At 41.3% G+C, this 26,894-nt stretch overlaps 1 protein-coding gene across 10 annotated transcripts in view; it reads right to left on the bottom strand.

Moving 5' to 3' along the window:
- CALN1 (calneuron 1) overlaps window positions 1-26,894 on the bottom strand; it is a 532,500-nt gene that overhangs the window by 357,213 nt on the left and 148,393 nt on the right. For all 10 annotated transcript variants that reach the window (XM_019663705.1, XM_019663715.1, XM_019663707.1 and 7 more), the window contains one exon: window positions 10,791-10,915. In XM_019663705.1, coding sequence (XP_019519250.1) covers window positions 10,791-10,915 — 125 coding nt within the window. The remainder of the gene's footprint in view (window positions 1-10,790; window positions 10,916-26,894) is intronic.

Raw genomic sequence — 26,894 nt, 5'->3', positions numbered from 1 at the left:
AAGGAGGAGGAGGAGGAGGAGGAGGAGGAAGAGGAGGAAGAAGAGAAGGAGGAGGAGGAGGAATAGGAGGAGGAGGAGGAGGAGGAGGAGGAAAACTAACCATCTCTCTTGCAGCTGCTAAGTGGCAAAACTCTGTTGCAGCTGGGCTAAGTGGTATAGATCTGAGGAACTCCAGAGAATTTCTCCATCAAGATCAGGTAGACTTTAGGAGGAGGATGAAGAGGGTGAAGAGGTAAATACATTATGATGGAAGGAGACTAGGTTTTGGGTGGTGAGCACACAACAGAGTATATAGATGTATTATGAAGTTATACACCTGAAGTTTATATAATGTTATTAACTGCTGTTACCCCAATCAATTTAATAAAAAATAAATAAATAGGAAAAAAAGTTCAGGTAGGTTTCAATTCCTATTTTTATAGCAAATTGGTCCTCTCTTCTTCACTGCATAAAGAAACTGCTAAATTGGGCCGGCCGAGTGGCTCAGTTGGCTAAGAGCTCACTCAAGAGTGTGAGCTCTGAGCAGCAGCAGTTTGAGTCCCGGCCTGAGCTGAGCTTCCAACATGTGGCAGGATGGCTCAGCTAAAAAAAGAAAAGAAAAGAAACTGCTAAGTATGATTTTAGAACTTTCTATAACGTTTCATTAGCTTTCAATTCAACAGCTAGGAACCATCTCTAAGCTAATTTATATGGTCTTTGGTGATTCTAAAATATACCTGCTGGAGCCAGCTGAGTGGTTCAGTTGGTTAAGAGCTCGCTCAAGAGTTTGAGCTCTGAGCAACAGCGGTTCGATGCCTGGCCCGAGCTGAGCTGCCGTTGAGCTGCCAAAAGGTGGCAAGATGGCTCAGCTAAAAAAAAATAAAATAAAATATACCTGCCAATTCTTTGATACTCCTCCCTTTAAAAGACGGAACCTAATTCCACTTACCTTAAGTGTGGACATGTTTAGTGACTCACTTTTAACAAATACATGTGGCAGAAGTAACAATATGTGACATCTGAGACAAAGTCATAAAAATGATCATTTATTCTAGGAAAAGCCAAATTCCAAGTCATGAAATCACTCAAGCAGTCCCATGGGGAGGACTTCATGGGAGGAACTCAGGCCTCCAACCAACAGCCACGTGAGTGAGCTTAGAATTAGATTCCTCAGCCCCAGTCAAGCCTTCAGATGACTGCAGTCCCAGAAAATGTCTTGACTGCAATCTTTTGAAAAACATTGGGCCAAACTAGCCATCTATGCCACTCCTAAATTCCTGATCCACAAAAACTGTGAGGTAAAAATGGTTTTTTGTTTGTTTCTTTCTTTGTTTGCTTGCTTGCTTGCTTGTTTTAAACCAGGAAGTCTTGGAATAATTTGTTAAATGGTAAGATAGCAATACAAGCCTCAATGTAAATTCAGTGTTCTTCTGGCTTGAGAATTAGAAAGTAGAAATGACCATTTTGATAGAAAAAAATTGTATTTTAAATGGCTGTCCTAGCTCATCACCTCCTTTGTAATGATCTGGAGCAATGTTTATATGAGATGCCCTAAATGCAACACCAGTGAACCATCCCTGCTAGAACATATTGCTAACATCACATCCCTGAGTAGTCCCAGGAAACAGTTGGACCTGCTGTTGGCCAATTACCATCAGGAGAGACAGCCCAGTATCAACGAAGCCAACATCAAAATTGCAGCCAGATGGATAACACCGAACAATTCCACTCACAGGTTAACTTATTTAAATATCTGGGAAAGTACTGTGGGGCTCAATTACCTTAGTAGATCTATTAGGATGCATTTCTGTTGACAGTGGTTCAACAGGAACAATTTCAAAGTTATTTTATGATAGAAATGAATGGTTGGTAACTCCTATGCCTCAAATATTCCAAGTTAAGGTCATTCTTTATGATGCAGGTTCTTAAATTTTCATACCAAGATATCACTTCTGCCTACTATCTCAAGCAGGGCTCTTAAGAATAGAAACCAGAGAAACATGTTCTACAGCAGGTACTTAAAATCATCTAATGATTAGGCTTTCTAAACTACAATCTGCCCTCATCTCTCTGCCTCTACATAGTCTAAGATTAGCACCCATCCTTCATTGACAATCACACCATCATAATTCACTACTACTAGTGAAAATAGGTTTTTTAAAATCCTTAGAAATTATAGGGAGAGGAAAAGTTGAAAGCCATCAGCATCTCTGAGATAACAATACAAAATACTTGTATACTAGGTATTTTTATTATGGGCCAAGGGCTCCTATTTAAAATGCAGATGAGAATACTATTCTTCCAATGGGACACTTTAAGGCTGTCATTGAAATAACATAACTCATGTTACCATCTTGCCCCAACCAATTGGAAGCTTGAAGCTAAATGTAATGCTCATTCACATGTATTAATTTTAGGAGCTGTCATGTTTTTTCTTCCTCTGTAGATGTAGATTTTTATTTTCTATTTCTATCCTGACAGCCTTTGCAGCTCATATTTCTTCTTTTATCATATGATGTCTCAATCTCTTTTAGAAACAGGTAGCATATACATTACAAAGGAATAAAATGAAAGTGGCAGGGATGGTACTCAGGTTTCCTTCTTGGCCATAGCTATCAAAATACATTTTCAGAAGAAAATGTAAAAAACCACAAAAAAAAAACTTAGATAAATGTCCCTTTAAGAAGTGAGCCTTTGGAAGCAGTTACTTTCAGAGAAATCCCTCCATGGCTCTGCTAACAAATCTTCACAACTCTCCACAAAAGACTTTTCAAGGCTCAAAGGCAGGTCAAGCCTCCAGGAGGAAGGTACCAACATAGATAAAAGATCCAGGTTGTAAAGCTAATTCCCGGATGGGAGCAGAGCTGTGCATCTGGCATTGCTCCCCTTGTTGGATGACGGGGTTCATTGTTTATGTTTTATTGCCTCCTCTGGAGGAGTGAACTTTGAGACAACAGCTTTCTCAGATAAGAGTTGTGAGCTTCTCTTCTTGTGACAGTAATGTTTCTGCCTCCTTAAAACCCCTTTTGAAAAGCCTGCAGAAGGAAGTGTCTCAAAAAAGGCAAGTAGGGTGTGCCTCTGGGATTTTAAAATCAACCAGCAAAAGTAGAGAAGAGAAAAAAAGGAGTGGGGGAGAGTCTTCTTTACAAGTAAGTACATGATGGACCAGATGGGTGGGGATGGGGAGAGACCCTTCAGCGACACAGGAGCCAGCCCTCTGCTGGCATGAACTCATGCCCACCACCAGCCCTTTCCAGGCTGCAGGCGCCTCTGCTCTTGGTAAGCAGCTAGCTGGGCTCACACAGAGCTTTAAAAATATCTCTCCACCCACTGAAAGTTTGATTCATCTGCCAAGTTCTCACCTATGTGTCACAGTGGTGGCAGTGATCTATATGATAGTGACATGAGAGTGCAGGGAAGGCACAAAGGGTCTTATCTAGCAGGGAGGAAGAGTCAGTGCATAGAAGTTAAAGGGCATGAGTTATGAAGACAGGGGGCAGTTTGCATCCCAATTCCAATACATGCTAAATACACTATCCTGGACTGGGTGATTTAACATCTCCATTTTCCGCATTTGCAAAAATGGGGTTAATAATAGTACCTGCATTATAAGATTACTGAAAGGATTGAATGAGTTAATTCATATAATGCACTTTGAACACTTTCTATCACATAGCACTCAATAAATTTCACCTGTGACTATGATGATGAGGCTGATCATAATGAAGATGATGACGACGACGATGACGATGTTGAAACTTAAGGGATGAATAGGTTGTTTCCAAGGTAAAAAAGATCACTTCTGACAGAAGCTTTACAACCATAACACTGAACAAAATATATAAAACAACTGTCTTCAGGCACTAGACAATAGGCAGTACAAACCTGTAATGGCGGGGTGAATGGAAATTCACACACAAACCCGTGTTCACCCTGGCTTTCTGCCTGGGGACAATTTCCCAAGGACAGTTCATACTTTGGGCTAGAATCTGTGAGGTAAGGCAGCAGAGAAGAAACCGCTGCAGAGTGGACCTTGAAGCCTGTGTGTGGGTTCCTTCTGAATTCTTGGCTAAAGGCTGGGATATACCAGTTGTACCAGGAAGCAGCTGCTATGAGTTTGAGAAGAGAAAACAGATAAGTAGAATTGAAGCAGCCCTAGGAGATATCAGAAAAGCCTAATTACTACCCCAGGCATCCAGCTGAGACACTAGAAAGATCACACTGTAAGAGTAAGGAACTACTTTAGACCCACCCTAACCAAGCCCTGAAGAGAACCACAAAAAAAAAACAAAAAAACCCCCAGCGTTTGGAGGCTGAATCTCTGCCAAGTTAGAGAGGCTTGGGACCCACTTTGGGATTTCCACAGATCTACCATAACAAAGCATAAAATCAAACCCATACATGTTTAAGGTGGTCAGCTAATAATTGAACTACTTGTTAGAGCAAAAATCAGCCCTGATCTTCAGAGAAAGATAACAGAACACAGAGTCTCTATAGCATAGTGTTCACAACATTCAGTGTACAGTCAAATGTTAGTAGGCATGCAAAGACAGAAAATAATTTGACCATAATCTAATAAAGATAATAGAAACCAACCCCCAGATGGTCCAGAGTCTAGATACTGGATTTAGTACATAAAGACTTTTATTAGCTATTATAAATACAGGAAAATATGTCCAAAGAATTTTTTAAATACTGTTTTAATGAGTAGACAGAGTATTTAATCAGAGAAATTGAAACTATAAAAAAAACAAATTAAAAATTTTAGAACTGAAAAAATTGTATGTGGGGGGACATTGAAAGAAAGGGGGAGAGAGAAAAAGCAAATGCTGCAATATTAACAATTAAATGAATGGTATACAGGTATTTACTGTACTTTCCAAAACCTCTGTGGATTTGAAAACTTTTTAAAGATTAAAGAAATATTAAACATGTATATATTTGTAGGACAAGAAGAAAAGTGTTACAAGCGGAGGGATAACCTAATCAAGTGTGTAACGAGCAGCACCCCTCCAATGAAATGGACCTGAATGATACAGGGTGATACCATGGACGAGGTATAAGGAGATGGGGTCCTGAGGACTGTAGTTGTCTAGGAGATGGCGATGTGGCCAAAGACAATGCAGTGTGGTCAGAGAAAAAGGACCACTCACAAAATAAGTTGATCTGTAGGACTTTGCCAATTCTATGTGGGGAAGTAAGTGAAAAAAAGGAATCAGGAGGACTCCCAAACTACCACTGTGGCTAACTGGGGATAATGTGATATCATTTCCTGAGAAAAATTCCAGAGAAGGGGCAGCTTTGAAGAAAAAAGGAAATGTGTATGGATTTGGATCTTTGGAGTTTAAGAAAATTATGGGACATCTATGCAGGACTATAGGTAGCAAGTCTGCAGTTGAGGAAAGAGGCAGGAATTGGAGGTATAGACCCGGAGGTGATCAGCATGGAGATGCCCGTGGGGAGGACAAAAGAAGCCAACCCAGGGCCAGCAGTGTGTACAGGGTGGGCAGGAAGAGTGGAAATGAAAAGAGGTAGGAGGAGAGACAGGTGATGGCATGATGCCAAGGCAGTGACAAACTTCAAAACCAAAGGAGTGACAAACACTGCCAGATGCTGCAGAAAGTCCAGAAAACAGAGTCCACAGGATTAGGCAAACAGGAGGTCACTGAGGACACTGGCCTGTGTCAAAGCATGACACTGGAACAGTTAAGTGCAGTTAGCCAACTATTAAAATGGGGCTTCGTGATGGAAGGGTGGCAGATTGATACGTGCACTCGCAAACTAAAATGAAAATGCCCCAGAAATATATGTATGAGCACATCACCAGAAATACTAATTTTGAGATAAGTATACATGTCAGAGCCTGAGGAGAACTTTCACTAATCGCAACACTAATGAAACTGGAGAAATAACTTTCATCCATCCTGGGAACTACAGTGGTACATATAGCAGGAAGACTTTGACTCACCACCATTGTTTGCTCCTGCCAGGGACCCACAGGCTACACTGACCACCAAATCAACTGTTTTCCATGGTGATCTATTCCCCAACCCAAACCCACCTCAGCAGCACCCCTTTCCTAAGCTTCTTTGCGGAACACACCTCTGAAGTAACGAGAGCCATGGGATGGTGTGTCCCACCCTGGATTACCCACAGGGGAAAGATGAGAATCAGAATGTTTCTGGGGTCACTGAATGCTGGACACCAGTCTGGGAACAGGAAGGAGAGCAGGAGAAGGGAGAGAAAGGAGTTTTATAATTCTGTGGCATAGGGAGCAAACCCAACAGTAGGGGCAACCAAGATCCCACTTCTGCCCAGCAGTTGTGGACTAGAAGAATGTCTACTAGAAACTGGACTCTCTAGTCTGGGGATGGAAAAGAGAAAATTATGCCAGATCTGGGATAAAATGAAGATAGAATAAAAAAGGCTAAAGACTCTTTATAAACCTTGTTTGCTGACATATACTGGGCCTCCAAAGAACTTTGTTGAATCACAAGGCAGAACAGAAAAAAAGTAAAAGGAACCATATAAAAACATCTGCTGATGCAAAATAAAGGAATAAAGGTAGCATTAGCTGGAAGAGTTGGATAAAAAGGCTTTTATTATATATCTAATTTATGACAAGAAACAGAAGAGATTTCCACAAATGGTACCCAAGTTATTCTCATTAAGACAACTAAGAGAGAATAAAAATATATGGTCCCAACAGAAGAGGAAGAGGGAACCACAAGGAGAGCATATCCTAAGACCACAGCATCAACAAAAAGGGGGATGGTTAGATTATATCCTAATAGCTGCAAACTAGAAACAATCCAAACAATCGAGAATAGAACAGATAAATAAATTGAGGTGCAGTTAAACACAATGGAACGTTTTAAGTTAATAAAAATGAATGAACTCCAGCTACCTTCGAAAGCATGGTTGAGTCTCACAACTATAATGTTGAGAGAAAGAGGCTGACACAAAAGAATAGATATGACATGACCCCACTGAGATGAAGGGAAAACACAAACACAATTAAACAAGACAGTAAGTCAGGGCAGTGGTTGTCTCCGAGGCAGAGGAATTGGGAAGGGCCTCAGGGAGGACTTTGAGATGCCGATCATACCATGTTCCTTAACCTAGGTGGTCCTTGCATGAGTTTTCATGTTCAATAATAATTGAACTGTACATTAATACTTTTCTGTATTATACTTGGACCAAATGTTAAAAAAAAAAAGGAGGAGAGCTATTGAAATAAAGCCAGGCTACAAAGAAACAGAAACTTTCACCATAATGAAAATAGGCTCTTAAGGCAATAATAAAACAAAAATTTTAAGGACTGCAAACAACTAAATCAATGACGTGGAAGACATACTCAGGAATGAATGCAGAAGTTCAAAAGGAGAAAAATAATGTGAGAAGAGACATATAATGTGAAAAACAAATGAAGCTTTAGCATTAAAATGAGAGGCGTTCTTGAAAGGAAAAAAAAACAGAAAGATGTGAGAGCACACTAACCTAAGCTCAGATGAAGACCTGACAGCACTCTAGGGAGCTGAGACTATTACTAGCAAAAATAACGTGAGATACCTATGCCCAGACATTTTACAACTGCTACGAGAAAGCCATGAGGAGAGCAGACCCTAACGTCACAACTGCAACAGAAGGCAGTGTCAAATAGCCTCAAACTGGAAACCCAAATATCCATCCTGAATAGATGGATATAGAAATAGAGGTATATTTACATACAATGGAACACCATCTATTTATGAAAATGAATGAACTTCAGATAGAGGTGAATTTAGTTTAAGACAGGATCACTAGATTATTCAATAAATAGCACCACAAAAACTGTTTTTTAAAAATTAGAATTCATATGTCTAATAAAATTTCACATGACCCACTGTAAAAATGCAAAATACTGATAATTAATTTTGTATACACATAAACTCCCTGGGTAGATTGCAAACTCCTTGGAGACAGGCAACAAATATTGTACTTATTTGATTTCCTCGTCTACCCGGAAAGCATTTGGGTAAACATTCCTATAATGAATGAATGAACAGGAATGAACAAATGAATGAATTAATGAATGTATGAATGTCTCAATCAACTATTTGATTCATTGTAGCTAAATTTGTTTGTTGGGTGATTTCCAACTCCAATCTGGCCAACTTAATGCAGCTTTACATTATTTCCTCCTGAGCTTTATGTAAGGAGAAGAAACAAACTTCCCAGAATGCATGGCAACTGGAGCTGGCCTGCATGGAGAGAGCTCTCGTCATGCCTGTTCTAAGAGGGGACCCACCCATGGACTGGGCGCCTTTGACCCTTACCTTGAAAGAAAGGGGCACTCCGTCCCTAGTGATAAACACTAACCAGGTGGAGCAACCTGCCTGCGGTCGACCTTAAACAGGAGGCTGCAGGATGAGAAGAGCAGAGCAGTGAATGAGGATGGTACCCAACTAACTAATGTCGGTGCCGAAGGTAGCCAGACAGACCACAAAAGATGCTTCAGTGTCCACGGTGTCCAACACGTCAACTCCCTGTGCAACACCAGAGACCTCTGAGGATAAATGAGTGGCCTCACACAGCAGGACTATAGCTTGACTTGAGCAGCCTCAAGAGAACAGCAAGCAGGCAAGGGCTTGGAAACCCTGGCTTCCTGAAGATCCAGAAAGCAATCATCTGAACTGATCCAGGCCACCTGGTTTTCAGGCCCTGCCCACCTGCTCTAAACTAAGCCCACATCTGCACAGCCCCGCTCGGAGTCCCACGATGCTCGTATGAAAGCATGAGCAGTCGTAACTCAGGGGTCACCTTGGCAAAAAAATAAAGAAGTAGCAGGAATCTTCCATCAGAAAATAAATGGCCCCTCTCCAGGCTGAGAGCCCAGAATATGCTCCTGCTGGACAAATACAGCGTCTTCACCAGCCAGCCTCTAGTCCACCAGGGCCCTGCCAGGCGTTCTCTGCTCAGCCTGCCCACCTGGGATCGAGGGTTGTTAGAGTCACTCGCCGCTCACCTCACCTGCTGAGAAGGTAGGTGCCTTTCAGCCCTGCTCAGCTGCCTGGGCCTGGGTGAAACAGCTCGTGAACTCTGATGTTTGCCCAATAACTTGGAGGGTATTTCAGCCAGGTGCCCAGGGGAGAAGGGTTGAAATCTAGCCCACGGTCCTCTTGAAAAGCTGTGTACCCTGGAGTTGGCCCAGATTTAATAAAGAAACAGCCGGTGCTCTGAGAAATCTTAGAGAAATCATCTCTTGATTATTCATGGCAAAGATGGGAGGGAGGAGGAAAGCAAATAGAAAGCCACAGATGATGTTCAGACTTCATTTGGTTAATAATCCCAGCCTCTCCAAGAGTTGACAGTTCCAGGGCCTCCACGCTGCAAGTCCCTCTGAGGCTCCTGCTAACCACCCCCACCAGGAGACCTACACAAACACAGGGCAAATCCACCAAATCCATGCACCACCGACCCTGACTTCCACTGGGAATGGACGCCTCAGGCTACAGAAAAGCCTGGGCCTTGCTACACACGCCCAGCCTCAGCCTCCCTGTATTCACCAGAACGGGGTCACCTCGGAGGCAGTCAAGGCTCTCTTGCTTGCTTCTGTGTCCTGCATCCAAATGTTCTCTGGCCAGCTGAAGGCCAGGGGATATGAGGGTGCTCGCCGCTCTGGCCTCCAGTCTGTCCATACTACAGTGAGCAGCGGCTAGCCCGAGGGGTCTGGTTTCACCCGCAGCATCTTCACTTCCTCTGACGTCCCCTGGCCTGTCCTCTGGACCCAGCCCTCTGTCCTCTGACATGTCACGGCTGGCTCGCTCATGTAAATAAGCAAGCCTTTAGATAAGCAAACAAAATGAACAAGGGCCAGGAAAGCTATCAGGTAGCCCCACCTGCGCTCCCCTCATCTCCTCATGATGGTAGAGCATGTTTGGCTCCCCTGGCCAAGAATCCTTCCGCCTCCCCTTGTGAGAAATGTGCACAGAGAAAGCACACTGGTTCGAACCTTTACATGGAAAGGTAAAGGCATGGGCCCTCTGGGTAACTCTGACATCTCCATTTTAGAAAGTAAATTTAGGCTTTACGTTTTCAGATGTGTTGCAGGGAAGACAGCACTCCACAACACCAGGGAAAGCCGATTCTGGTTTAGCCTCAGCAGATGTGCATCTAGGCAAACATCTGGTTGAATCAAACTCATTCTCTATTCTAGAAAAACTTCCTTCTTTCTTATTTTAATTTTTAATTTTTTTTATTGGAAGTTGATTTACCAGTGGGGATACAATGTGACACTGTCCAAGGACAAATTCAATCATTGTGTTCTCAGATTTGTCTCCATGCCCAACCCTGCCCTGAATACCCAGCTCTGAACTCTGTTACGGAGGAACAGAGGCAATAAAAATAACTGCTGTCCATTCCACCTCGACATGGCTTCCAGATGATTCTAATCCTGGCAGGATTCAAGGCACCATGGCCTGCAAGTCAAGAGACAACCATTAGCAGGGCGTAACCCTCCCCCACAGCTGGGCCCCACCATAAATGACAATATGGAAACATGACAACAGCATTGATGATAAAGATTCCATAAACTGGAAAATACATTTGGGGAGTTGAAGGCTATCCCTCCTGTTAGTATCCAAGGAACCTGAAATATCTTTTATAGATATTTTCAGGCTCCAAGGTTATTTAGGCAGAATTTATATCTGAACTGTTTCCCGGCACACCAGTTACACATGGCCAGAGCCTGGCACTCTCACCGTAGGTGCACAGTAGCCACAGGTGCCCCACCAGTGGCTAAAAAGTTACCCTCAGGACGGGCTCCTTACCATCCAGCTCCTCCACAGAAATGTTAGCAAGCTGCTCACTGTCGCTGCCCGCAGACAGGGATCGATTGAGGTAATTCCCCTTGTACAGCAGGCCAGCAGTCACATGGTGGAAAGGCATCTTCTCCCTGTTCGCAAGAGAAGGGAGGCGAGGAGAAAGACATCGTCACTCATCCCTCCTTTCCTTCCTTAAAGGCCCGCTCTGGTTTTCAGATGGCTGGTGGTATCTTTTAAATAATAACATTTCTAGAGGGAAAGTAAGAAAATTCCAGAGGACCCGTGGCCTAAACAATTCCCAAATTACCTCAAGTTCTATCCCTTCCTTCACTTTGTCTTACTTCGTTTTGCCCATTTAATCATGAATTTGAACCATGCTGTCCCTGCAGACTGTGGGACACCATGTCATCATGCAGTTGTCTCTCCATGCAAATAAGAATACTCTCTGCTCCTCTCCTCGGCCTGTTAAACTCCTTCTCAGCACTCACAAGAAAGGTCCGCACACCCCAGAAATGGTGGGCTGTCCAGGAACTGCACATCTTGGCTGCGACCCTGCAGAGATCTGAGTGTTTCCCTTTTCCCGGGTCAACAGATAGTCTACTCACACAGCACTTGAAGCACACAGGGAATGCCAGGCCCTAAGTAAATACGCACAAAGGCTGCACCCTAAGAAGCGGCCCCCACGCCAACCAACCCCCAAGGCCCCATCACACTTGCCCTGCTGTAAAGGTGAGTGACACCTGAAGGTGTCCCAGGATGAAGCAGCTTCCAGCACTCTCCCAGGACATTAAAGCATCTCCTTACAGCAGACTAACAAACCCTCCAAGCAGAGCTACTCAGCCAGATGGCCACCACTGGGCCCTAGAACTCCCCACCAGTTCAAGGCAGGTCAGAGGCTCCAGGTTAAGGGAAAAGGATGACAGGGTAGGCACTCAGGAGAAGGAGGAAAGGCAGTTAGAAAGGTGGGCCTCTCCATAGCAGAAAGAGCACAGCTCCCTGTTATACCGAGTGAGCCACTAGGCATATCAGGTTGTGCTTCCCCATCTAGAAAGGGGGCTACAAGGATTGATAAACTGCTGAGTAGAACTACACACTAGGTAGGAAATACAGGGAGTCAATTACAGAGCGGGGTAAAGAACACCTTCTTAACAGAGCTCCCAGTAGGTAAACTGCAGCACTGTAAGAGCTAATCTCCCCATCACTGGGGGCATTCAAGCAGAGGCTGAGGGCCTCCCTGCCAGGGGCTCTGTAGCGAAGAAGTGACCCCTGAGCTCTCCCCATACAGCTATCATTCCCCATGTAAGTCACTTGTAGAGTTCCTTCCAGCACTGAAGTTTGTGTCTGTAGAATAAGCTGGAGTGGTCTGAGCAGCCCCTCTAGGCACTGCTGAGTAACAAAGTGCAAATTACAGGAAGACAGACAACAGAGGCCAGTCTCTGACGATGACTGTTTAAGACACCCAAGCTTTGCTGATTCTCAAACTACACTCAGAAACATCCACGCAATAGCAATCGTCCCTGCTCATGGCAGGCACCCAGGGTAAGAGCTCCTGTCTTCTTTTCCCTGGGACAGTACTGAGAGACGGGCCCAGCAGGACACCCCCCAAGCCCCCAGTCTAGAGCACATACCACCATGTCCTTGTTTGGGATGAAGGCTTCTGACTTAAGAGATCAACCAGTGAGAGTCCTAAAAATTAGGCTTGTTCAAGACCACAGCCAGTTAGGGAAAGAATCCGTTCTCGAATGCATGCCTCCCAAGTGCTGCTTCAACTGAGTGGCCTCAGCTGAGCCCAGACATTTCCACCCGGATGTCAAACTCTCATTTCAAACTCAAGATGTCTAAAAACAAATTAATTATCTTCCTGAAAAACAGGCCACACTTCCTGATTTCTCTATTTCTATCAGAAGTACTTTTGATTCGTCATAACAACTGGGACGACTCTCACAAATATCCTGGACCTTGAACAGTAAGCCGGACACACTGCTGAGGCAACAGCCTCCAAACCCCCTGTCAGCCTCCAAACCCTTGACTCTCTAGGCTAACAGAATGTTCATCCACAGGACGATCATACATGGCAGGGTGCCAGTCACAAAGTGCCCACGCACATGCCAGTTATAAGGTGGACATCTTTAGCTAATTATAGGACAGACATCCCCTCCCAAGCCAAATCTATGCTTACACATAAATAGAAAACAAAAATCTCTCTCTGGAAGAACACTTCAATGACCACCTCCTCTTTTCTCCAGGTTAAATCTCAGATTAAACAGGTTTTAAAACGAGTGTCAGATGTATAATTAGGACCACTCTCCCTTTTCCTAAGGCCAACCCCAATTCTGGAGGCCGTGACCATCTGAGCAAGGACTTGATTCCCATGGTCCAGAAGATGAGAAGTCAACGCTGGCTCCGCCTCCCATGTGCTTTCAGCTCCCTCCTAGCACTGGCCCCAGGAGCCAGGCTACTTCACCAGCTGTTATTTAACCGTTGTCTCAGTCCTTGTAAACATGGGAAGACACCCTTACTGATCTAATCTAATCTCCCTACCTGGAGGGGGCCCCACTCAGGTCACTGAAAACATTCCTTCCCATTTCACCACTCATCACTCTAGTTTCGAAGCATTTCGTAAATATCTTCCCATTATCACCTTTTACCTGGTTGTCTGAAATTTTGGACCCACCCCACAAATTTTTACAGCTGTAGTAACAAGGTTGTGCTCAAAATAACATATCCAAACCACTCCACAGTTCAGTCACAGAATAAATGTTGAGTACTTTGCTGAGAAAACTGGTTGTAACTGAGTCCCATTTGATATATCAACATAATTTGCTTCTGGAAAAAGCAGCTTACAAAATTAGGTACATATTCAATTCCTTCAGTCTCTGCACCCAAATGCTCCATGTCTAGTAGGAAAGAAAACATGTGCAATTGAACCATCATATAAATAAAGTCATATTCAAGAAAGGCGAGAACATTATCTCAAGTAAGCTAAAAACAGCTGCTGCAATTAAGGGCTAAATTTCACTCCAAGCCACCTGGGGAAACCCAAGCTTAAGATTTTCTCTTTGGTGAAGGAAGGGAAACATTCAAGTTCATCAGCAAAGACAAACATGGTCCTGAACTAAAACTTAAAGATGCCATTATATTAAGGGCAATGAACACTATAGATAGATATAGATATAGATATAAACATTTTCAATGGCAATTTTTACTTACTGAAAAATATTAAGTCATGTGAACAACTTTTCTGTAAGGCAGTACAACTTCTTGGTTAAGAATCTGGATTCTTTTAACTAAAACAGCGTTTGATTTACATCCTAGCTCTGCCTTTAATAGCCATGTAGTAAGATACTTATCTTCTGTAAGCCTCAGTTTCCTCCTCTGTGTACATACTGAATAGTATTTATGTAAATATGAAATAAGATAAGCACCGGGAAGCATCGGACTTAGCACCAGGCACATTCTCAATAAATATCAGCAGTAGCTGTTTGCTAAGGACTCTATGAAGCAGGATGCAGGGGGAAAAAGAGGTCAGAGATATCTTAGATTGAAGATAAAAAATGCTGGAGTTTGAAGAAGGGTCAGTGAGGACATGGCAGAGGGTGAGCTTCAGAGAGAAGCTGGCTGGCATTTTGCACCACGGTTTGAGGGACTAGGTGTGTGAGGGGCTGATTACCAGGGTCCTGCTGAGTGGTGAGCAGGGTCAGCAAGCAGCTGGCTGTACTGGGGGGATGGCGCTACTTGAATAGAAAGAATCAGAACTGAAGAAGAGTCTATTTCCTGGGCAGCCGGGAGCCTGGTTCTGTGGTCACATAATGGACAAGGTGTCAGGAGGTTAAAAACAAAAAGAGTGGTTCCTGTTTTAGGGTTAAGGGACTGGTCCATTTCTTGGCAGAATCATAAACCAAGAGCCCCATTCACAATGACATGAGATGATGCCTGTCTATGATGGGAAAGTTTGTGTGTCAACTTGACTGGGCCACAGGGTGCCCAGATATCTGGTTAAACATTATTCTGGGTGTGTCTGTGAGGGTGTTTCTGGATGAGATTAATATTTGAATCCGTAGACTAAAGCAGATTGCCCTCCTTGATGTGGGTGGGCCTCAGCCAATCTGTTGGAGGCCTGAATGGAAAAAGGCACAGAAAGGGAGAATTCATTCTCTCGGCCTGACTTAATCTAGAATACCAGTCTTCTCCTGCCTTTGGACTCCAACTCAAGCTCAGACTAGAGTTTACACCATCATCTTTCCTGGGTCTCCAGCGTGCTTACTGTGGACTGTGGGACTTCTGAGCCTCCATAACCATGTGAGCCAATTCCTTATAATAAGTCATATATGCCCCATTGGTTCTGTTTCTCTGGAGAACCCAGACTAATACACCTTCCATTTTTTCTCTACAGTACCAAAGACCGGGGCATATTGCCATTGGCTGATATTACTGTTATGGACAAAGAGTGGGCCAAGCACAGTTCTGTAGGGCCGCTACAACAGGGCCACTCAGGGTGTGCTCTGTGGACCTCTGCCGGTCATACACTATTTATTGCTGGTCTGCAATGAGATAAGGAGAGTAAAGAAAGACACCACTGACATTTTTATAGCAATCCATAGCATTGTCCCCACATCTAAGCATGTGACCAGTTGACTTGATTTCTTAATATCTTCGTGTTTTATTTTATTTTTCCAGTAATTCATTCTTACTGTATTTTACAAAAGCATCAGTCTGCCAAAGACTGTAACTTACAAAAAAGTTCTCCCCCACAAATGGTATAAGAAGCACTGCTCTAAATTACTTTAAGTTGCAAGATTTCTTATAATGAACCACAGAATGAAGGGAAGAAAAACATCTAAAGAAATGCATTTTAACTTGTCTCTGAAATTTTTTCAAAGAACTCAAGATTTTTTAAAGTCTTAGATGGACTTTGGAAAGGAAGTGGAAGACTTCAGCTGACGTTTGGGCTTTCTGCAGAGTGCCTAGAGTGTGCATGGAATCTATCGCAGACTTGACAGGGATTTCTGTCCTAAATACCAGACAGGCATACAAGGGGCAATATTGACCTTGCATTCTAAAAGTTAAAGAGCCTAGCCAACCCTGATAAGGCCTTTGTCAAATTCCCCTATATATACACCCAGAAAGGCACACAAAACTAATGATATTCCTGACAGCACCAACAGCTATAAAGGAAGGGGTAGAAGAAGCTTCCAGTAAGTCAGCACAGTTAGGATTAGAATGACAATCCACAGTGGCATACCCACACTTTGAATTCAGAAACTAAATAATAGAGTCAGATAGTAAAGCAATAAGAAGAGGTTTCTATCTAACCAAATTCTCTTCCATTTCAGGATCTCAGGATGACCAACTATGACATCAGACAATTAAAAGTAGCCAAGGTCAAATCCCCACTGTCCTTAGTACCACTGTGAAGCAGCAACCCTTGTCCTCTGGCTACTCAGGGATCATATGGACCAGTAGGCAATGGCTAGGAACGAAGGGGTCTAAGGCATGGTATCTGCCCATGAAGATGTGAAATTCGCTGCAGGCACGGGTGACAGTGAGAAGGACCCTAGGAACAATGACATATGGAGATATTCTGGGTTTTTTCTTGTATTGTTTTTTATTAAGAAAGAATTACAGAAGACCCCAGATACTCCCAGAAATGTACATCTCCTTCTCAGAGTCCAAGACTTAAGTTATGGGGACAAGAAGATCCAGCAAAGATAAATGCCAACTAGACACTGGGCATTTGGCTAAGCACTTATAAAACGATTGTGTTCCCTTGTTAAGATCCTGCAAGGGTGTGCCAACTGGCAAAGAGAGTTTGGCTGCAGCTCAAATCAGACAAGAATGAGTAAGCAGAAAACACCAATGTGGAGGTCTGTTTAAAAGTTCTACATCATTAAAAGAGGAAGCACTTTCAATGAGATGTAAAGCAAAAAAGAATATTGTCAACAACGATACGATATGAGACAGAAGACAATTTTACAAAGTTTCTGGCTATATCCTTTAAAACAGGTTCAGAGAGTAAGGTGTATATGAAATAAGGATGTAAATTCATAAGGAAATATCAGAGTAAGGTGAGGAGATATCAAGTTAAACAGAAAAGAGAGCTTGCTGAGAGGCAAGCTGATTTGGAAAAGGTGCAGGCCTTTGCAAAGCCAAGGAAAAATCCAAAACTATTAGCAGAATGGAAATCTACATTAGTGGCAATAAAGAATATTTCAAGCCAACGGAAAATTCAGCAAATAATATAATGCACCCATGGACCCACCAACCAGATTGAACACAGGCTAATATTGTGCCTTATTTTCTTTAGATATTTTAAAAGAAATAATGTATTACACATTGGAGCCCTGCCCACCTATTTTATTGTTCCACTGTCCTTCCCTCCATTGTGACAACTCTATTCTGGAGTGGAATGTAGCCTTCCCATTCATGTTTTTAAATTTTCCTACATTTGGATGTAACTATAGAGAATATATTTATTGTAGTATTGCTGTATATATCTTTAAATTTACATAAGTAATATCACACCAAGCACATGCTTGTGTAACGTGCACATTTCACTCTTTATTAGGTTTTAGGGATTTAGCCAAATCTATACCATACACCTAGTTTTATTTTTAACTGCTCCATAGTTTTCCACTGTATAAATATATTTATCCATTACCCAATTAAAAGAAAAGTATTATGCAATGAATATCCTCATGTGTCTCCTTGTGTACATCTACAGAAACTTCTCTAGCCTGCATACCTAGATAAAATATTAAATATTACAAAAGTTTGTCAAATTGCTCTCCAAAGTGGTTTGATTATTTATCTATTGCTGAATAACAAATGACCCCTGAACTCAGTGACTAAAAACAGCACATATTATCTCACACAGGTTCTGTGGGTCAGGAATCAGGTGTTGTGTAGCTCAGTGGTTCTGGCTCAGGAGGTCTCATGAGGTTACAGACAAGACATTGTCCAGAGTTACCACCATCAGAAGGCATGACTGGGGCTGGAGGACCCACTTCCAAGATGGTTCACTCACTTGGCTGTTCACAAAAGGTCTCACCTTTTGTAGGCCCTACGTGGCAGATGGCTTCTCCCGGGCAAGCGATTCAAGACACAGAGGAGGGGGCCGGCTGAGTGGCGCGATGGTTAAGAACTGGCTTGGGATGCCAGAGGGCCCCAGTTCGGATCCCACATATGAGGGCCAGTGACACTGCCCTCTACAGCTAAGATGCTGAACAACAGCTCAACCTGGAGCTGGGCTGCCGTGAGTCGCCGGCAACGGCTGCACCGTGTGTAGCCAGCAGCCAGCGTGAGCGGCCAGCAGGCAGCGTGAGCGGCCATCCAGAAGCCGGCTACTGATCTGCCTCACCCGGGAAGAGTGCAATGATGGTGCCAACTTGGGCCAGTGAAGCAACATCTTCCACAACTAGACTGAAGAACAAAATGACAGCAACTTGTCTGTTCCCCTTCCTCCAATTCCCCAGCACTGTTCCCATCCCCACAATTCCCCAATAAAAATCTTAAAAAAAAAAAAAAAGAGAGAGAGAGAGACAGAGGAGGAAATTTTACAATTTGGTCTTGGAAGTTTCATCACATTCTATTCATTAGAAGCGAGTCACCAAATACAGCCCACACTCATGGAATGGGGAATTAGGCTCCACTTCATAAAAGATGGAGTATCAAAGAATTTGTGGCCATATTTTAAAGTCATCATGGTGGTTGTGGCAATTTACAGACCCACCATAAGTCTACAGCATGTCTATTTCCCCCGTAGGCTTGCCAACACTTGGTATTATCAACACTTCCATTTTTCTTAATCAGATCTCCTTAATGACTAGTTTAGGCATCTTGTTATATGGTTTGGAGCCATTCTGAGTTTCTGTTCTGTAAATTTACTTTTATCTTTATCTATTGGGTTATCACCTTTGTCTTGTTTTGTTCTTTCATGTTATTGTTGTCTAATATTTCAGTTTAAACTTTCTTTTAAACCCCCCCCCAATTAGCCATTATTGTTATTGTTGTTGATATTGTTACATCTTACAACCAATGCTTTTCTAGACTTTTCCACAAGTTTACCAATTTCTCTGTGCATTGTTGCTTCATGCAGAGCACTCTATCCTTCTGAGTTCAGTTCCCTTTTTAATGAGGAGAATTTAGTAATTCTTACATTGAGGAATTGTAAGTGGGAACATCTTTAAGTCTTTCTCCTTAAAAAAAGTCTTTATTTCAGTTTCATTTGAATTATAGTTGTACTTAGTACAGAATTATAAATGTGTTATTTCCTTAGTACTCTGAGGATATCTTGTTGCTGATGAGAAGCCTACTTCTTGTTCACCTGTTAATACTCATTCTGGACAATCCTAAATCTATATTTTCAGATATAGGCTCTCTCCCAATCTCTACAATCTCTCTTTTGTAAACTCTTATTAGATATATGTTGGACCTCTTCATTCAAGCTTGATACTCTTGATTGATTCTTTCAACATCCTTTCACACTCCAGCAGTTGAAGAAGTTGAAGAGCTAATAACCACATTTTCCAGATTCTGCTACTAGAGTTCTAGATGAGGATTAGCTCCCGCAGTCACAATCTCTGGCACAAATTTGGAATGCAGCATGAGAGGAAAGCAGCAGAGTACTGGTAACTGTTTACCAACTGGGTTTCAAAAAAGGTCTGCATTTGCAGCATTTGCCCCCTTTCATGGTGTAAATAGTCCCAAATGGCCAATTCCAAGCTACCAATCTGATGTCACTGAACATGGACTTGGGAAGAGATGTGCAGTAGTACAGCAGCTCACCATTGTGCCATATTTCTACCATGCACTGCCATAGACTAAATTAACCACAAAATCATAGATAATAAAATGTAGTCAAATAATGAAGTAATAAGTTTTTAGTATTTATCACCTTTGTTTTTAAATATAATTTATTTAATTGTAAGTTTATACTTTATTTAAGAATGTAAGTTTATATTTCATTTATTATTTATTTAATAATGGCTATGTTTACTAACCCACTCATAAAACTCCTAAAAATTAACAACTGGCTTTCACATGCTGGTATGAGCTGACTCCAGTATGCCACTGGCTGAAGGCTTTTTTCCTGACCAGTTTTGGCTTTTTCTAGAGGAAAGAAAAGGCATGGAAATGACATTTTCTTGTAGCAATGTTCCATTGTCCACTCTCCAGCTTCCTGGCTGTGAAGAAGCAGTCATGGTAATGGCAGTAATAATAGCAAAAGCGGGCCGGCCAAGTGGCTCAGTTGGTTAAGAGTTCGCTCAAGAGTGTGAGCTCTGAGCAACAGCGGTTCAATTCCCGGCCCGAGCTGAGCAGACACTGAGCTGCCAACAGGTGGCAGGTGGCAGGATGGCTCAGCTAAAAAAAAAATAGCAAAAGCTTCTGAATCTTTAGATCACAGCTTTAATGGTTCATTCTCCAGATTTTGGGGAATCAAGAGAAAGTTGCAGGAGCAGCAAGCGTATTCAAGAAGCAGTCTCAGTGGTTATAACTTGGGGGTGGGAGGGTTCGATTCTGAATTATTCTGGGAGTCATTCTGGAGACCCAGCTAAAATCCACTCTTCCAGCCATTCGACAATTTTGTAAAGATCAAATTCCCTGTATTAAATCCATTACAGCTTAAAATACACAGGGTGGTTACTGGTCCTTGAACTAAACCTTAACTGATACATTATTAAATCTTCTCAGTTTCTTAAACTCTTTGTTTTAATTTTCATATTTTTATCTCTCTGTGCGTCTTATAAGCAACTTCTTTAAAAGTATTTTTGGGCCGGCCAAGTGGCGCGATGGTTAAGAACTGGCTTGGGACGCCAGAGGTCCCTGGTTCGGATCCCACATATGAGGGCCAGTGACACTGCCCTCTACAGCTAAGATGCTGAACAACAGCTCAACTTGGAGCTCGGCTGCTGTGAGTCGCCTGCGACGGCGTAGGCTGCAGCCCCTGCTGCAGTGGGCTGCCATGGGCTACCGTGTGTAACCAGCAGCCAGCATGAGCGGCTAGCAGCCGAAGTGAGCAGCCGTCCAGAAGCCGGCGACTGATGCCTTGCCCGGGAAGAGTGCAATGATGGTGTCAACTTGGGCCAGTTAAGCAACGTCCTCCACAACTAGACTGAAGAACAAAAGGAGAGCAACTTGTCTGTTCCCCTTCCCCCATTTCCCCAGCGCTGTTCCCATCCTCCCAATTCCCCAATAAAAATCTTAAAAAAAAAAAGTATTTTTAAGTTCACAAATTCTTTTTCAGTTATAACTTAACTCATGGCTTAATCTATCCACTGAGTTTTTCATCTAAGTGACTTTTCCATTTCTAGCAGTTTAATTTGGTTCTTTTATAAATCCATCTCTTATTTTTCACTGAGTATAAATCTTGCATTATAATTTTTATTCTTTTACCTTTTCATTTTTCTTTCAGAATGTCATCCTATTATCTCAATTTCTTAAGGCACTAATCCTTTTTGAATTCCTTTCACTTCTGCTGTTAGTCAACTGTTTTCTGTTGTGTTTTGTGGGTAGGAACTCTGGCAGCATCTTCAGCAGGTGCTGCTCTTCCCTTTGGAGCTGCATGTGCTCAGCACCCATGTCCATGGCACAGGTGTCACAGGCATTTCACCAGTTGAGGACCAGTCTGTACATTCATTCTTGGCTGGGAATGCCTGTACCACATAGGCAGTGTAAATTCAGACCACACATCCCTAAGGCACAGGTTTAGCGTTCTGATTTATCACTGGAGACTTTTTCTCTTGCAGGCACTGCTCTGGGCAGACATAAACCTCTCTGCCACTTTGCTGAGAAGTGGGGGTGACTGTGTCAATTCCCCTTTAGAAGAGTAGCCAAACCAGGGTCTCAGTTCCTGCTTTCTCTTTATTGTAGGTCCAAGGCTACACCCTTCATCTCTGCCTGGGCCTTAAAACTCCCAATTACCAGAGGCTTTGGGGGTTTTCCTAACTCTGCAGTAACATCCACTCCTACACTCCTCTCTGAGCTCTGTTTCCTCTTCCTTCCTTTCACACTAAGTTATTTTACCAGTCAGAGTAGAGAGCAGTCAGGAAAACAGTGCCCATGTCAGCTAATTCAATAAAAGGATTAAAAACAGTAAGCTATCTACTGAGTTGTTAGAATGGCTGAAAAGCCCAACAGAATATGTTTAGCAGAATTAGCAATAGCAGAAAGTTGCTCTCACCCTTAGTCTGCAGGGACATATGGAGAACACAGAATTTCCAGAACCTCAAAATTGGGGTGCCCAGAAAGACCTAGAACCATGGTAGGGGCTGCCCAACAGGAACTGGGACCATGGAAGGAGAAACTCTGTTCTGCCAAGCAGCAACTTGAGAGACAACACTGTGGAGACATTTGTCAAAAACAGATAGGGGTGGGAAGCCTCTGTCGCCATCCTGCCTTCTCGTCTCCTGCTGGCACCTCCCTTTGCCAGGGAATCTGGAAGTGTGGCTCACAAGGATGGGTCCCTATGAGGCAGAGTGAAGCAAGGGGATGGAGAAGGACAAATATGTAAGTTAGTAGGCAAACGACAGACAGCTACACATTTAAATTTTTATTCTATTTTATCCATCTATTTCTGTGTTTATAGCAGGAAAAGAACCCACATTAGCTTAGTGACCACACTGACAGAACTAGTTACCTTGTGACATTTTTTAACTTCAAAGATAAGGAAAAGTCCTCTGAGTATCCAGGTAGAAAATACAGGTTACCCACAAAAGAACAAATAAAATGGTCTCAGTTTCTTTCAGAACAGCAAGCAGCCTTCAGAGGGTCTCTTAAAGTAAAATGAGTAGAGAAATTTACATATTAAATTATGGGAAAAGACTTTAAGGCCAAAGAAAATAAAGTTCTACTTCAAAACAATTCCAAATAAAAGGCATTGAACCACGAGGTGTGATCAAACAATACGGTGAGTGTTTAAATTTAAAAAAAAATTATTGTAGTAAAAGACACATTGCTATTAATCCCACTCAAAATACTTCAGACACACTTATCCCATCATTCTTGCCACTCTCTCAAGCAGTTCTGGAAGTCCTCTTTCGTAAGTGTCTAGTTGTACTGTCATGGCTGCTTCAATGTCCTGAATCATTTTTACTTTGGGGAAGAGCCAGATCCAGTGAATAAGGTGAATGAGGACACACCGTAATGTTTTTATTTGACAGAAATTAACGTATACCAGAAGAGATGTGTGACACAGAGCATTGTTATGATGTATGATTTATGGCACACTTGAAAACACACCTTCTCTCAACAGTAGCTCACACTTGACTGACTGCACCGAACAAGCTGAAACTTGTCACACAGTGTTACTAAGGTTCGACGTGCCACTTCCCATACTGAAGATCCCTGCCTTTCTGTTAGTTGGCACTCGGCAACAGCATTCACTGTATTTTGTGATCATAACGGAAAGGCTCTGTGTCACACATTGCTTCTGGTATGGCAATTTCTGTCAAATAAAAACATTATGAAAAAAAAACATTACGGTGCGTGTCCTCATCCACCTTATTCACCAGATCTGGCACTGTGCAACTTCTGACTCTTCCCCAAAGTCAAAATGATTCAGGACATTGAGGCAGCCGTGACAGCACAACTAAAGACACTCACAAAGGAGGACTTCCAGAACTGCTTCAGAAAGTGGCAAGAACGATGGGATAAGTATGTTCAAAGCAAGGGGAGTATTTTGAGGGGAATTAATGGCAATGTGTCTTTTACTATAATAGTTTTTTTTTAATTTAAACATTCACTCTATTATTTATCATGCCCCATATAATGAAGGTCATTTATGTTTAAAATGATAATATATTAGTCACAAACCCCTAAGTATCATATATCATATTGTTATAAAGTAAAATAATTTAACTATAAATAAAAACTGATTAAAAAAATTGGTGATAAAACACTGGTAAAGACTTTAAAGACAAAAAATAAACAGATGATATAAATAATAGACACTTTTCTGTGAAGGCTGATTGTGTGTGTGTGTGTGTGTGTGTGTGTGTGTGTGTGTGTACCCCCAAGAGGTCACTTTTCAGGTGTCTGTAGAACGTTCATGAAAATTTATCAAATATAAGACCATAAACCAAACTTCAGTAAAGGTATTCAAAAGCAGGTCTGGCACAGATGAAACAATTTAAACACTCAATATTTTTTTAAAAAGTTAAAATTGACATTTTTCCAGCTTTATTGAGATATTTTTGGCATTGTATACCTTCAAGGTGTACAACGTGTTGATTTAATACACTTTGATACAGTTATATGTTGCAAAATGATTACCACCTCAGTGTTAACTAACAACTCCATCATACCATTTTTTTTTGTGGTGAGAACATTTAATATCTACTCTCTTAGCAACTTTCAAGCATATGATACAATGTTGTCAACTATAATCACCATGCTATACATTAGATCACCAGAACTTATGAGTAATCATTAAAATTGAGAAGTTTAATATACTTTCTTTAATACTTCCTAGATAAAAGTTTTAAATTAAATTAAAATTATAAGGTCTTTAACATAACAAAAATAGAAATAACAAATAAAAAGCATATGGGGTATAAAAAATAGTATTCAGATAAAATGTGAAGTATTTAAATGCTCTCATTATTTTAAAGAGAAAAAATAAATGCTAATAAGAGTTCAATGCTAGTTTCTTAGAACACAACAACAAAATAAAGAAAATAGAAAAAAAGAAAACAATGAGAAAGATGAATTAGAAAACAGATAAATTAAGGGAGCTGGTTCTCTGCAACAAAAGCAATAAACTAGACAAATTTCTGAGTTTAATAAAAGAAATAGAGAAAGCACAAACAGACAACATTCTGAAATATGAGAATTCTATGTGCAACTCTAGACTAATAAATTTAAAATTGCTTAAATGAATGCTTCTCTCAAAATATAGAAATTGGACTTTTATTGGAATCAATATGATTTAATATTATTTATGCTTATTAAAAATCTTGACATAACACTTTCTTATGCAGTGATTTGAAGATCTGGTTTTATGTTGGGTGTATTTCCATACTTGATTTTAACATCTGCCATAACCAAAAATACACCTCAAAAAAGAGACAGAGATCCAAATGGAAGAAAAATGTCATTGGCAGTATTTACTAAATCACAATATTCATTCTTCAATTCAATTCCACACATGCCAAGATTTTTGCTGATATTTGGCTGGTATATTTTTATCTTCCCTAATGTCAATGGATGATTTTGCAAACTGATTGAAAGCAATTGCATTTTCATATTTTTAACAAATGGGTCTAAAAAACAATCAATTCATTTGGAATATTCTTAAACAGTTGAAAAATATCTGTTTCCAGATTTTTTAACTTCCCAGATTTGGGATTGTAGATAGCACACTCACATCATTTTTTAAGCAACAAAATAATATAATGATTGAAACATCTCAAAAAAATCCATTTTCAAAAATGCTCTCTCCATAGCATGAGTTTCCTTCGAAAAGCAGTTATTTCCTCAATCTTTGTTAAGATGGCAGACAACATCCTGCCATCTTAGAAAAGATCAACAAATCTGGATCACTGGCCTGGTTTTGACAGGAAGTGTGTGACTTTCTTTGTGTTTGACAGCTCTTTTAAGAATGTTGCCCTGAAATAAGCCACACACTTTATTGTAGTATTAAAGCCATCAGCAGTCATTTTCCATCTCATTTCAAAGATTTAGGCCTGGTTTCATTATTCAGGAGAGTGAATTTAGAGTGCCTGATGAAGGTCTCCTTTGGGGACCACAGGAAAGACCAGCTGGGTCACTGTCTTGAGGTCCACTTTCACTCATTTTTAGTGATTTGTGACACAAGTGCCTGATTAGGGGGATTTACAGATTATATTAACTAGTTTTAAGTAGACGAACACTCAGAAAATGGGCAAGATATGTGCCAAGAAGCTTCAGCTTTTGGATCATGAGTGCAGGAGGAAAGTCTTACTGTCCATGCCTGCATAGATGGGACGCTCACCTTCCCTGAACATGTCACTCCCATCACAGTAGACCAGCATGCACATGGGCAACTGCGGGTGTCAGTGTCACTCTATACAGTAGATAATAAAGTGTCATTTCTTCCTCTTCTCTTTTCTTCCTACACTCCCAAGGAATACCTTACACAACCCACTCTGAAAATCACTACAGAGATACTGCCATTAAAATGAGGAAAAAACAAGATACCCATTATCTCTACTATTAAGTAACACTTTCCTAGAAATTCTGCTTAATGCAGTAAAACATGAACAAAACTAAGAGACCATTAAAAGAAATAAACCAAGGAAAAAACCTAGAGTGAAATAGATATAAGCATTTAACGCATCTTTCATAGCAAAAGGACATTCAAAGTTGAAGTGTCATGTAAAGAAATTACAAAGGAAAAGATTGAAAGCCTTGCCAGCATAAACATATAAACTTCTGAACATTATAAACAGCATGAATAAAAGTAATAGACAAGGAGGCAGTACAAAAAAGAGGTGAGCAGACAATTCACAGAACTGAAAACACACACAACTAATAAAATACATAAAATCAACACTTGATCTCATGAGTAACCAAAGAAATGTGATTTTTATGCTTTTTCAGTGTGGGAGGGTATTGTTTGTTTTTGTTTTTAACAGGCTGGTGAGAGCATAATGGGACTGGTACTCTGAGGCAATTCAAGCAAAAACTTAGAGAAAACAATATGGCAATTAAGCATGGAGTTTAAAAAAATGATTCTCAATTTTTGACCCAGTAATTCTATTGTTTCAAATCTATCCTAAATATGATAGAAGATCTTTGCATCAAAAAATTATATTGCGTTATATTTAAAATGGAAAAACAAAGAAAAGACAAGAAAAAAATCTAAAAATACAGAAATTGATCAGTACATTTATATCAGAGTATGTTGTGTATCAATGTCTACTAAAAATGTTAGTGATGTCAGAGATCTTTATAATATATTGTTAACTCCAAATAGTATTTCAAGTAGGAAAACCGAACACACTTCTCTATCCCCAGATCCCATTAAAAGCATGGTATAGGGCCGGTCGAGTGGCTCAGTTGGTTAAGAGCTCGCTCAAGAGTTTGAGCTCTGAGCAACAGCAGTTCGAGTCCAGCCCGAGCTGAGCAGCCGCT

The sequence above is a fragment of the Hipposideros armiger genome, unplaced genomic scaffold (assembly GCF_001890085.2).
Source record: "Hipposideros armiger isolate ML-2016 unplaced genomic scaffold, ASM189008v1 scaffold_400, whole genome shotgun sequence".
Classification (NCBI taxonomy): domain Eukaryota; kingdom Metazoa; phylum Chordata; class Mammalia; order Chiroptera; family Hipposideridae; genus Hipposideros; species Hipposideros armiger.
The sequence above is the reverse complement of the archived record's forward strand: the minus strand, read 5'-3'. Positions and strand labels throughout refer to the sequence as shown.